Raw genomic sequence first — 12,349 nt, forward strand, 5'->3', positions numbered from 1 at the left:
GGCATTTGATGTTGTGTTTGCCAAGCTTGGCAATTAGCTTGCCGACATTTCATCACCAGTCTAATTGACAGGAGTGCTTGCGTTTATATAGACACCCATTCGCTTGCCTTGGTCCTGATTGGCTACCCCTTCAGTTGACCTTTGAATTCTATTGGCTCGCGTTTCTTTGGCTGTACAGAGACATGATCAACTGTCACTGATCTCGGTCCATGAAGACTGAGATGGATACCACCTTAACTGGAACACCATGGAGGCTCTGGGTGCAGTCAAACACAAAGCCAATAGAATTCAAAGGCCGTTAACGGGTAGCTAATCAGAATCGAGAAAAGCGAATGAGCTCCTCCATAAACGCAAGCACTCCCAGAGAGAAACATCAATAACTGTGTTCTGAAGATGTCACCCTTGACAGGTGATGGAACATCTGAAAGCAACTTGCCAAGCTCGGTGAATACCGCAACCCAAGTGTGATTAGTTACATCAAGTCTATATGGGCTCAGTTAAAAGACTTGCATAGAAGAGATTTAAATGAATGATGTTAAAGTTCAACAAGTAGGACTTCAACCTTGCACAATTTTTTTTCCCATTATAAAAATGTGATACGGATTCTTTCGCAAACATGAGAAATTCTGCAGAGGCTGGAGATCCAAAGCAACACACACAAAACGCTAGGGCTAGAGAAACTCAGCATGTCAGGCAGCATCTACAGAACTGAATAAACAGTCAATATTTTGGGACAACAATCTTCTTTACGATTGGCAAGGAAAGGGGAGGACAGCAAAATAAAAAATTGGGGAGAAGGGAAGAAGGTAGGGAAGAAGGTAAGTTAGAAGGTGACAGGAGAAGCCAGGTGAGTAGGAAAGTCAGTGGGCTGGAGAAGAAGGAATCTGATAGGGGAGGAGAAAGTGTAAGAGGAGGCCCAGGGGGGAAGATGATAGGTGGGTGAGAAGAGTTAACGGGCCAGAGTGGTGAATAGAAGAAGAGGAAACAGGGAGGGAAATTTTGTTTCACTGGAAGGAGAAAATGATATTCATGCCATCAGGTTGGAGGCTACCTAGATGGAATGTAATGTGATGCTCCTACACTCTGAGTGTGGCTTCATCATGGCACAAGAGAAGGACATGGACCAACATATCAGAATGGAAGATAGAATTGGAATTAAGATATTTGGCCACCAGAAATTTCTGCTTTTGGTGGATGGAGCAGAGGTGCTCGACAAAATGATCCTCCAATTTACAACAGGTCTCACCAATGTAGAGAAAGCTGCATCAGGAGCACTGGACACAACTGATGATTCCAACAGATTCGCAGGTGAAGTGCTGACTCACCTGGAAGGAGTGTTTGGGACCTTAAATAGAGATGACGGAGGAAGTGAATGGGCAGGTGTAGCACTTAGGCCGCCTGCAGGGATAAGTGCTGGGAGGGAGATTAGTGGGGTGGGGTGAATGGACAAGAGAATCATGAAGGAAGTGATTCCTGTGGAAAGTGGGGGGTGGTGGTGGGAGGTAAAGATATGTTTGGTGGTAAAATCCCTTTGGAGCTGGTAGAAGTTTTGTATTTGCTCTGAAGTGTTCTCCTTTCTGAATTATGTGTTTTTCAAATCTTGATCATTGTTGACAATTTGCCTGTTAGTAAGGATATCATGATTCTACAGAACTAATGAAACAGCAAAATCTCTTGCTTCTACTAGAATTCAAAGGGAGACATGAGTATCATTGTTTTTTCCTTAGGAAGTATTGGCATATATTGGGATCAATTCTTAATGTTCTTGGTTCTACTTTAACTAGCCAATCAGTTTGTGCTTTTTCAAATAATACTTGATTGAAACGTATAAGATTATTAAGGAATTGGACATGCTAGAGGCAGGAAGCATGTTCCCGATGTTGGGGGAGACCAGAACCAGAGGCCACAATTTGAGAATAAGGGGTAGGCCATTTAGAACGGAGTTGAGGAAAAACTTTTTCACCCAGAGAGTTGTGGATCTGTGGAATGCTCTGCCTCAGAAGGCAGTGGAGGCCAATTCTCTGGATGCTTTCAAGGAAGAGTTAGATAGAGCTCTTAATGATAGTGGAGTTAAGGGATATGGGGAGAAGGCAGGAACAGGGTACTGATTGTGGATAATCAGCCATGTTCAAAGTGAATGGTGGTTCTGGCTCGAAGGGCCGAATGGCCTACTCCTGCACCTATTCTCTGTTGTCTATTGTCTATTGCACTGGAGGTCACTACAAACTGGAAGTATTGTGACTGCCATCTATACTTAGGTTAGAGATCAGGACAATATTAATCAGTGAAAGGCTGGGAAAGAACATGGGTGATTTAGCTTTGAATGAGGTATCTGAAGACTTTTCTTGCTGATTTAGTTTTTTTGGGATATGGAGATCACTAGCAAGGCAAGATTTAATGCCCATCACAAAATTCCCTCGAGAAAGGTTCTGGGGAGCCACTTTTCTGAATTGTTGAGTCCTTTGGATGGCATAGAACTATTGTACAGCAAGTTCCAGGAATTAACCCCCAACCATAGTTCAATAGTTCAAATTAAATTTATTATCAAAGTACATATATGTCACCATATACAACACTGAAGTTTGTTTTCTTGTAGACATGCTCAATAAATCCTATAACAGTAAAAGTATCAATGAAAGACCACATCAAAATGATGGAAAACCAGTGTGCAAAAGACAACAAACAGTGCAAATACAAAAAGAATGAAAATAATAATACATAAACACTTAATATTGAGAACATGAGATGAAGACACCTTGAAAGTGAGTCCATAGGTTGTGGGAACAGTTTAGTGATGGGGCATGTGAAGTTAAGAGAAGTTATCCCTTCAGGTTTAGGAGCTTGATATTTGAGCAGTAATAACTGTTACCCCTTAACAGTAAATCAGGTAGTTATTTTAAGCTGCAGTAGAGGATGTGAGTTATATGTTAAAAGATGTTCAAGGCAAGGGCTGATATTCAGGAAATTCATTTTGTCATGACAGCGTGGCCAATATAAGGTAGGCACTTGTAGGCAGGGAAATGATGTGTTGGCTGGGATCATTTAAGGAGCAACTGGAAGCTATTATTTTTTGTGACATGATTGTGTGTATAAATGAACCGAAACAGGTTCAATAGATATCCTCACGCATAATAATTACATGATTGATTCACAACATTCTGAAAGCTTTGCCTGCTGATATTAGGATCCTGGAGAGATTCTGAATGGAAGCAGGTTACTTGGCTTATCAAGGCCATGCTAGCAGTCAACAACTCTAAATTAATCCAATTTTAGTCCATTGCTATTCTCCTGTTCCCAGCAACCACACACCCAGCCCATCCCAACCACACCCCCCAACTCATCCCAACCCCAGCCCCCAACCCATCCCAACCCCAGCCCCCAACCCATCCCAACCACACCCCCCAATTCATCCCAACCACACCTCCCAACTCATCCCAAACCCAGCCCCCAATCCATCCCAACCCCAGCCCCCAACCCATCCCAACCCCAGCCCCCAACCCATCCCAACCACACCTCCCAACTCATCCCAACCCCAGCCCCCAACCCATCCCAACCCCAGCCCCAACTTCTACAACTCATCGTCATGTTATCTATTTAAATACTAAATTTTTTGAGCCATGTCGCTCCAGCAACCCCTCAATCTCGATTAACCCTAACCTAATCACGGGGCAATTTGCAGTGACCAATTAACCTACTACCTGGTACATCTTTGGACTGTGGGAGGAAATCGGAGCATCTGGTGGAAAACCCACACAGTCCACAGGGATTCCTTATAGGACGGCTCTGGAATTGAACTTCGAACTCCAGAACGTCCTGACCTGTAATGGCATTGCGGTACAAGTGACAATTTTCAGTGGCCAATTAACCTACATATGATGTCTTTACATGTGGACGGAAACTGGAGCCATTCAGGGGCTACACCCACCACCAGGGTGCAAATGTACAAATTCCACACAGACATTAAACTAAACTGATCCGTTTTGCTCCTCTCTCTGCACATTGATCTGTCTATCCAGGATCTAGGAGCTTCTAGAGCAGAACCAGGGGTCAGGATCCAAAACACATCACTGTAGCTGTGGAGCAGTATCTCTACCAGTTAAAGCACAGCTGTTCTTCCACTGGATCTAATCATGATTACTAGATCTAACTGGTTAAGTGTGTTCCAACTACAAAGCCTTGAACTTCTACAAACACTCCCATTTGCTAGAAGTACTTTCTGTATTTTAATTCTATATATTTTTTATTTTTATTTTCTATATGTAATTTTAATTTTCTACAATAACATTGTCTTCCTACCATGTAGAAAATTAAGTGCTTCTCTGAAAAAAAACTGACAGTTGATCAAAGATTAATTAACAACCTCTAGTGGCCTGAAATAACTTAGAAGCATAAAAGTTCAATGCTGATGTAGCCCTCTACAGATTTTGCCCTGAGGTTGCCCTTGATGATATGAAACGGTTCTGATAGTTTCTTTTTCGAAATGCATAGAGCAAAGGCAAGAATCTCCAGATACTAGAGATATTCTGAAGAATTGTATCCCTATTTTAGCTCCAGTGATCCAACTTTAAAGAGGTGGTTCTGAGTCAGTTGCTAGTTAAATCTCCCAGTTGTACTAATTGCATGGGTTATTGATTTCAACAGGAAGAAAAATTGGAGGGCTTGTAAAATGGCATCTGAGCCCACTCTGTCCCATTTCTTCTGAATGTGTTAGGTTAGCCCCCTTGGTCAAGGCCAAGCTTACTGTAATACAACCAAATCTCTCACTGCTTGAATTCCTTTCTCTCTTTCAAACCCTCAGATGAGTTTCCAAGCTGAAAGTGGGTAATTGTTGTCTATGACAGAACTGAATAGAGGTCAGCTTAAAAGCATTTCTTGTTTTGGGTGGAAATATAGCAGAAAGGAGTAGAAGCAAAAAAAAAGTTTACTGTATAGTGCAAATTGCAGAGTCCTGAAAAAATTCACACTCAGGTGGGTTGCCTGGGTGAGCTCTGTGAATACAACAATAATATTAGCAAACTAACAGAACATTATTGTTTATTGTGAAAGAACTGAATAGAAAAGTTGAGAGCCTATGCTTCAGTTTTGGTGAGACCATACCTACAACAACCTGTATAGTATTGGTCTCTTTATTTATGAAAGCATCAGAGAAACTCCACAAAGTAATGGGTGTCAGGGGCAGTCCATCTTATAAAGGAAATTTGGACAAGCCAGATTTATATTGCTGGAACTTAGAAAGTAAGGGACACTAAAGCACAATTTATACAATCCTAATGAGTTTTGATAGTGTGGATGTGGCCAAAACGTTTTCTCCTGTGGAAGTATTGGAACTAGGGGCCACAGTCTAAAATATGTGGGTCACCCATTTAAGACAGGGATGAAGCAATTTTATTTCCCTCAGAAGGCTGATCTTCTCTCTCTCTCTCTTTCTCAAAGAAGAGTGAAAGCAGTGTCTTTTGAATATTTTTAAGGTATATATTTAGATAATTGATAAGCAAAGGTGAAAGGTTACTGTGCTTGATGTGATTACAATCAGATTACCCATGATTTCATGATATGATTGGAGCAGGACTAAGACACTGAGTGGGCTAGTCCTGCTCCTAGCTCATGTTTAAGATAGAGATGTCATCACTTCCCAGCTTATAACACTAAAAATCAATGAAGCAGTAAACAAATATTCGAAAGTAACTAATGTAAGAGATGAAAGCATCAGACTCGTGATAAAGGAAGTAAGTGCATAGTATGACATCCATTTAACATGAAAGAAAGAGCTTTCATTTATATAACTCCTTTCACATTAGCAAAATGTCTCAAACCATTGCACAGTCAATGAACTGTTTTCAGATGTGTTGTCACAGTTTCAATATAAAACAAACAAGTGCAGCAACCAATTTGTACACTGCAAGCTTCCACAAAGAGCGGCCTGACAAATGAGATGCTGCTGACCTGCTGAGCATTTCCAACATTTTCTCTTGTTAATTGCAACGTGCTTACAGGCTCAATACTCACTGTGTCCATTTGGGTAATATATTCTTTTGTCGTCAGAAATATGCTTTGATTTGTTGTATCCACAAAATCTGCACATAAATTAAACAAAATCTTAATAACCCAGCATACAAAACTTCACTGCCCTGAAAAAATTGTAAACATTTTGTTAACAAGTAAAGAAATTTTAAAAAAACTATTTGAATTTGTCAGTGTAATACTTTCTCAATGATTCTTTCAATTCCCTTTTAGGTTTATTTTATTACATCTGGTGAAAATTACAAAAGCAAGCTGGGATAGATTGTTGGTCGAAGGCAGCTTGTTTTGATTTCATTAGTGAGCTAGGACAAGGTAGAGAAGTAACTCTATACTAGCTTGCTGTATTACTTACTCGTCACTGGTTTTATTTAATGTTCTTCATCCTTCTGGCTACTGTAGTCTATGCTTACTTACTTATTTAATCTATTTGAATGATTGTACTGAAAATCAACAAGGTTGATCTCCTGCTGGAAGTGCTAGTGTCCTGAACCCATCAAAGTGTGCAGAATCAGGGAGATACAACTGTGCACACTAATGGATGCCATTAGAAACCACTCACATCCTTACAGCCCTCCCTTCAACTGCACAGGCCACCACATATAGATGAGGTTGGTTGAGGTAGGGACTGGTGAATAATAATTTTTTAAAAAGTAGGTAGCTGGTTTCTTAAAGGCCATAAAGAGTCACAGTAGAAGTCCTAAATAATCCAATTGTGACTCTTCCAATGGTTGGTACATCTCTTTTCACAGCACACCAGACTCAGGTCATGGGGTACCAGATCCTAGGAAACTCTAGATCCAAGATTCGCTTTCTCCAGGCCAATAAACCTTGAATGCACAAGACTTTGAGAGTGGTGAATCTGTGGAACTCTTTGCCACAGACAGTTATGGAGGCCAAGTCTTTCTGTACATTTAAGACAGAGGTTGATAGATTCTTGATTGGTCAGGATATGAAGGGATACGGGGAGAAGGCAGGAGATTGGGGCTGAGAGAAAAATTGGATCAACCATAATGAAATGGTGGAGCAGACTTGATGGGGCAAATGGCCTAATTCTGCTCCTGTACCTTATGGTCTAACAAACATCTACTTAAATATTCTGTTGTTATTCTAAAAAGAATTGTGTTCCTTTAATCTCAAAGGAAACTCTCTAAGATCGGAATATTACTTCTTACCAATATGGTATAAAGTTATATGATGGTTTTAATGTAGAATATATAGAACTGACCTCCCAATTATGATGTACATCACCACTGTGAGGAGGACAATGGCTACAGCTGCTGATATGGCAATCATAACCACCTGACTGTTCTCACCAGCAATGGAGAATGCTGAAACAAAAAGGAATTACAGTATTGTGTTTGAGATTGAATTTAAGCAGATCATAAACAATACAAATTCGTAGCTACTACAGAAAACTCAGAAGAATCTTTATCTCCCTCCCTTTCTCCCTCTCTCCATCCCTCCCTCCTCCTCTCCCTCTCACTCTCTCCCTCAGTCTCCCTCCCTCTCTCACGCTCTCTCCTTCCATCTCTCTCTCCCATACTTTCCTCCCTCTCTCTCTCCCTCTCTTCATCTCTTTCTCTCTCTATCCCACTCTCTCTCCCCCACCCTTTTGTCTCTTTCCCCTCTTGTCTCTTCCTCCATCTCTCTCCCCCTTTCCCTCCCCCCTCTCTCTCTCTCTTTCTCTTTTTCTCTTTCTCTCTCTTGCTTTCTCATTTATTTCAGTGAAAGAAACTTAATTTTCACTCACAGTCAGGACTAGTCTCAAATTCAAACTTGCGGCTGCTTGCCCCGTAACCAGCTGCTGTCCGGGCCCTGACTTGGAACAGGTAGATTGTATCAGGTTTCAGCCCGTTGATGGTGACATTGGTGCCCTTTGTCCTCATGATCGTGTAACTGGTCTCCTGTTCCTGCTTTAAAATAAACATACAAGAAGCACATAATTCATTATGGTCCAGTCTTTCCTTTACATCTCATTCCTGGTTGGGACAAAATTTTGCCCATGATGATATAGCTGCTGCTATTAGAATTTAGATTTTGTTCCACTTACTGCTCCTGGAGAGATGGACCCCTGGACTCTATGAGTACAAGTTTGGGAGCTCCATGCTCATGCAGACTTGTTGTATCATGTGTCTCAGCACAGAAGCAGACCCTTTGTACCAACACAATTACATTGATTATCAAGTCCCATCCAAACTCATCCCATTTTGTGCCTGTTGCCTTCTATACACTGGCAATTCATGTGCTTATCAGACAATTTAAATCTTGAGAGAATTTTGTTTCTGCCACCTTGTTAGGCGGTACCTCCTAATTACAATCACCTTTTAGGTGAAAAATTCCTTCTCAAATCCCCTCCAAACGTACAACCCCTTACTTTAACCATACAGACTTTAGTTTTAGCTTTCTTGCTATCTCATGGATTAGTTTAAAATGTAAAATATTTTTAAAAATATGCTAGCATTTATATTTGGCCTTTAATCTAAGCAGTGCCTCAGAGTGCTATTAGGATGGGTGACCAAAGGCTTCTTCAACGACGTTGGTTATGAGAGTAGAAGAGGTTCAACATACGGAGCTGAGTGATGGAGTGAGAGGCGTAAAGGGTGGTGGTGGTCAGACAGGGAGATAGTTCAGAGAAACATTCAGGTGGACTACTGAACAATGCGATCCATTTGGCACATTGGCCTTCATAGATCAAAGTGTTGAGTACAGGGGGTGGGATATTGTATAAGATGTTGGTGAGGCCTAATTTGGAGTATTGTGTGCAGTTTTGGTCACCTACCTACAGGAAAGATGTAAATAAGGTTGAAAGAGTACAGAGAAAATTTGCAAGGATGTTGCTGGGAGAGAAGGACCTGAATTAGAAGGAAAGATTGAAAAGGTTAGAACTTTATTCCCTAGAATGTAGAAGATTGAGGAGAAATTTGATAGAGGTGTACAAAATTTATGAGTGGTATAGATAGGATAAATGCAAGCAGGCATTTTCCACTGAGGTTGGGTGGTTCTATGAAAGAGGTCATGGGTTAAGGGTGAAGGGTGATAACGAGGGAAACTTCCTTACATAGAGGGTGGTGAGAGTGTAGAACGAGTTGCCAGCGCAAGTGGTGGATGCGATTTTGATTTCAATGTTTAAAAGCAGTTGGATAAGTACATGACTGGGAGGGTTATGGTCCGAGCGCAGGTCAAAGTGACTGGTCAGTTTAAATAGTTCGGCATGGACTAGATGGGCCAAAGGTCCTGTTTCTGTGCCGTATTTTTCTATGTCTCTATGTCTCTATTACAGCTAGGCCTTACTCTTCTCTACCTAGTGTCATCGAGAAGAATTTCATTTGATATTCGAGGAGCTGAGCACCTGAATACGTTTTCCTCTTCTTGGGAAAATTTAACTAATTGTCAGAAGTGTCTAAAAAATGAAATATTTGAAGCATTGTTTTGAGGTTAGTTCAAAATTCTAAATAAATTTATTATCAAGGTACATACAGTATAAGATACCGTACACAACCTTGAGATTAATTTTCTTGTGGGCATACTCAATAAATCTATAACACAATAATAACAGAATCAGTGAGAAACTGCACCAATGTGGGTGTTCAACGAGTGTGTAAAAGACAACAAACTGTGCAAATACAAAATGAAAAAATAAATAAGTTAGCAATAAATAGCAAGAACATGTGATAGAGTCTCTGAAATTGAGTCCATAAGTTGTCAGAATAACTCAATGATGGGGCAAGTGAAGTTGAGTGAAATTATCCCCTTTGGTTCAAGAGCCCGTTTGGATTAGGGATCATAACTGTTCCTGAACCTAGTGTTGTGAGTCCTGAGGTTCCTATACCTTCTTCCTGATGGCAGCAGTGAGAATAGAGCATGTTCTAGGTGCCAAGGAGGATGTGGGAAGAGCGTTGAGATGCTGGAATACTTTTTTGGGGTTCTTGGATTTTGGAGTGCCATTTCCAATCATCCATTCACAAAAATAATCATTATTCATTTGCTGCATAAAGGTAAAATACTAAGGTAATTAAAATCGCCTACACGAGGAAATCTGCAGATGCTGGAAATTCAAGCAACACACACAAAATGCTGGTGGAACGCAGCAGGCCAGGCAGCATCTATAGGAAGAATTACAGTCGACGTTTTGGGCCGAGACCCTTCGTCAGGACTAACTGAAAGAAGAGATAGTAAGAGATTTAAAAGTGGAAAGGGGAGCCTCCAACCTGATGGTATGAACATTGACTTCTCTAACTTCTGTTAATGCCCCTCCTCCCCTTCGTACCCCATCCCTTATTTATTTATTTATTTACTTAGTTACTTACCTTTTTTCCCCTTTTTTTTCTCTCTCTCTCTCTTTTCTCTCTCTGTACCTCTCACAATCACTCCTTGCTCTCCACCTTCCTCTGGTGCTCCCCTCCCCCTTTCGTTCTCCCTAGGCCTCCCATCCCATGATCCTCTCCCTTCTCCAGCCTTGTATCCCTTTAGCCAGTCAACTTTCTAGCTCCTAGCTCCATCCCTCCCCCTCCTGTCTTCTCCTATCATTTCAGATCTCCCCCTCCCCCTCCCGCTTTCAAATCTCTTACTATCTCTTCTTTCAGTTAGTCCTGACGAAGGGTCTCAGCCCGAAACGTCAACTGTACCTCTTCCTAGAGATGCTGCCTGGCCTGCTGCGTTCCACCAGCATTTTGTGTAGGTAATTAAAATGTCTAGTCTAACTTTTGAAGAAAAGTTTAAGGACTTTAAATGTCCTCTTTAGTAAGATAAGTGAAGTGACCTAAATAAAACTACGTAGATTACAGCAGGGGAGATTTCTGCAACAGTGCCTATGATCTAAAAATAAAAGTGCTTAGGGAGGTCATGAAAATATGAATGGCATGAATAAATACTTGGTGTTGTTTCCTTTGATAGAACCAAGCAATATTAGCATGCACAGGTTGAGTCAGTGCTTTTTATACTTTGCAGTAAGTTTGTGATTCTGTTTCATTTTAAACAAACTTTTGAATGTTGATAGAGGAGCCTCCCAGTTAACAATAAGTGACAGATTCCAGATAGTCACCAGATATTTAACTGGGAATCACTGATCTGCCTGTCACTTGGCTGGCAAAGCTGGTGTCTCACAGCTTCCGTGACCCAAATTCAGATCTGATTTCCGAAGTGGGGGCTGCACATTCTCTCAATGATTGAGTGGGCTTCATCTGGGTCCTCCAGTTTCTTCCCACATCCCACAAACAATTGCAGGTTGGCAGGTTAATTGCATTCTGTAAAATTCCCCTTTGTGTGGCGGGTCAGTGGAGGAATTTGGGAAGAGCTGAAAGGTGTGGGTAGAATAAAAAATGGGAGAAAAGTAGGATTAGTGAAAATGGGTGCTTGATGGTCAAAACAAACATGGCGTCTGTGAAGAGCATACTTCCATGGTATATGTTATGGCTGGTAACTTTGTTACTTTGCTGAGGGAGCTGCTTTGCTTAGGTAACTTTGTGGCCAAGTGGTTAAGGCATTCGACTAGCAATCTGAAGGTCGTGAATTCGAGCCCCAGCCAAGGCAGCGTGTTGTGTCTTTGAGCAAGGCACTTAATCACACAGCGCTCTGCGTCAACACTGGTGCCAAGCTGTATGGGTCCTAATGTCCTTCCCTTGGACAACATCAGTGTCGTGGAGAGGGGAGACTTGCAGCATGGGCAACTGCCGGTCTTCCATACATCCTTGCCCAGGCCTGCGCCCTGGAGAGTGAAAACTTTCCAGGCGCAGATCCATGGTCTCGCAAGACTAACAGTAACTTTGACATTTTTCTGTAGGCATTTCTAGTTAGCCAGAACCTTATTTGAATCACGTGCTTAGCCAAAACAATATCCCATTCTTAATGTCTGGTATTTTTCACTCTAAATAAACTGTAAACTATCCCTGTATGAAACTTCAAGAAAGAATTCATCTAAAGTATTTCTAAAATGAACTAACAGAAACTATGATGATTCGTAGGTATGCTGAGGATAAAGTTCTATTCATGTCATTTCTAAGGTCTGAGCACATCCAGATGTCAGTGAATAGCAGATGGAGTCTTACACAGACACAAAAGGTACCCTACAAAAAGATTCTAACACTTTGCTCATAGAAGAGAGGGGTTCTCCTAGCATTCTGGGCAAATGGAGTTTAGAAAGAGCTGCTGCCACTGTCACAGGCCCGGGTTTGATTCTGACCTCAGGTGTGTAGTGTTTGTGTATTCTTCCAATGACTGCTTAAGCTTACTCCAAAGGCTCCGGTTTCATCCTGCATTCCAAAGATATGCATATTGGTTGGTATGTTAATTATCCATTGTAAACTGCCCTACTGTTTGGGTGAGTGACAGA

At 41.3% G+C, this 12,349-nt stretch overlaps 1 protein-coding gene across 2 annotated transcripts in view; it reads right to left on the reverse strand.

The window, feature by feature from the left end:
- The window catches only part of epha3 (eph receptor A3), a 288,707-nt gene that overhangs the window by 51,578 nt on the left and 224,780 nt on the right, over positions 1-12,349 (reverse strand). The window contains exons 7-9 of one of the 2 annotated variants that reach the window (XM_063050489.1): positions 7,772-7,931; positions 7,247-7,349; positions 6,007-6,074 (exon numbers count right to left, since the gene is read on the reverse strand). In XM_063050489.1, coding sequence (XP_062906559.1) covers positions 6,007-6,074; positions 7,247-7,349; positions 7,772-7,931 — 331 coding nt within the window. Of the gene's footprint in view, positions 1-6,006; positions 6,075-7,246; positions 7,350-7,771; positions 7,935-12,349 lie in introns of both variants that reach the window. The other variant, XM_063050488.1, reaches the window with a different exon arrangement.

This window comes from Mobula hypostoma, chromosome 6 (genome assembly GCF_963921235.1).
Source record: "Mobula hypostoma chromosome 6, sMobHyp1.1, whole genome shotgun sequence".
Taxonomy (NCBI): Eukaryota; Metazoa; Chordata; class Chondrichthyes; order Myliobatiformes; family Myliobatidae; genus Mobula; species Mobula hypostoma.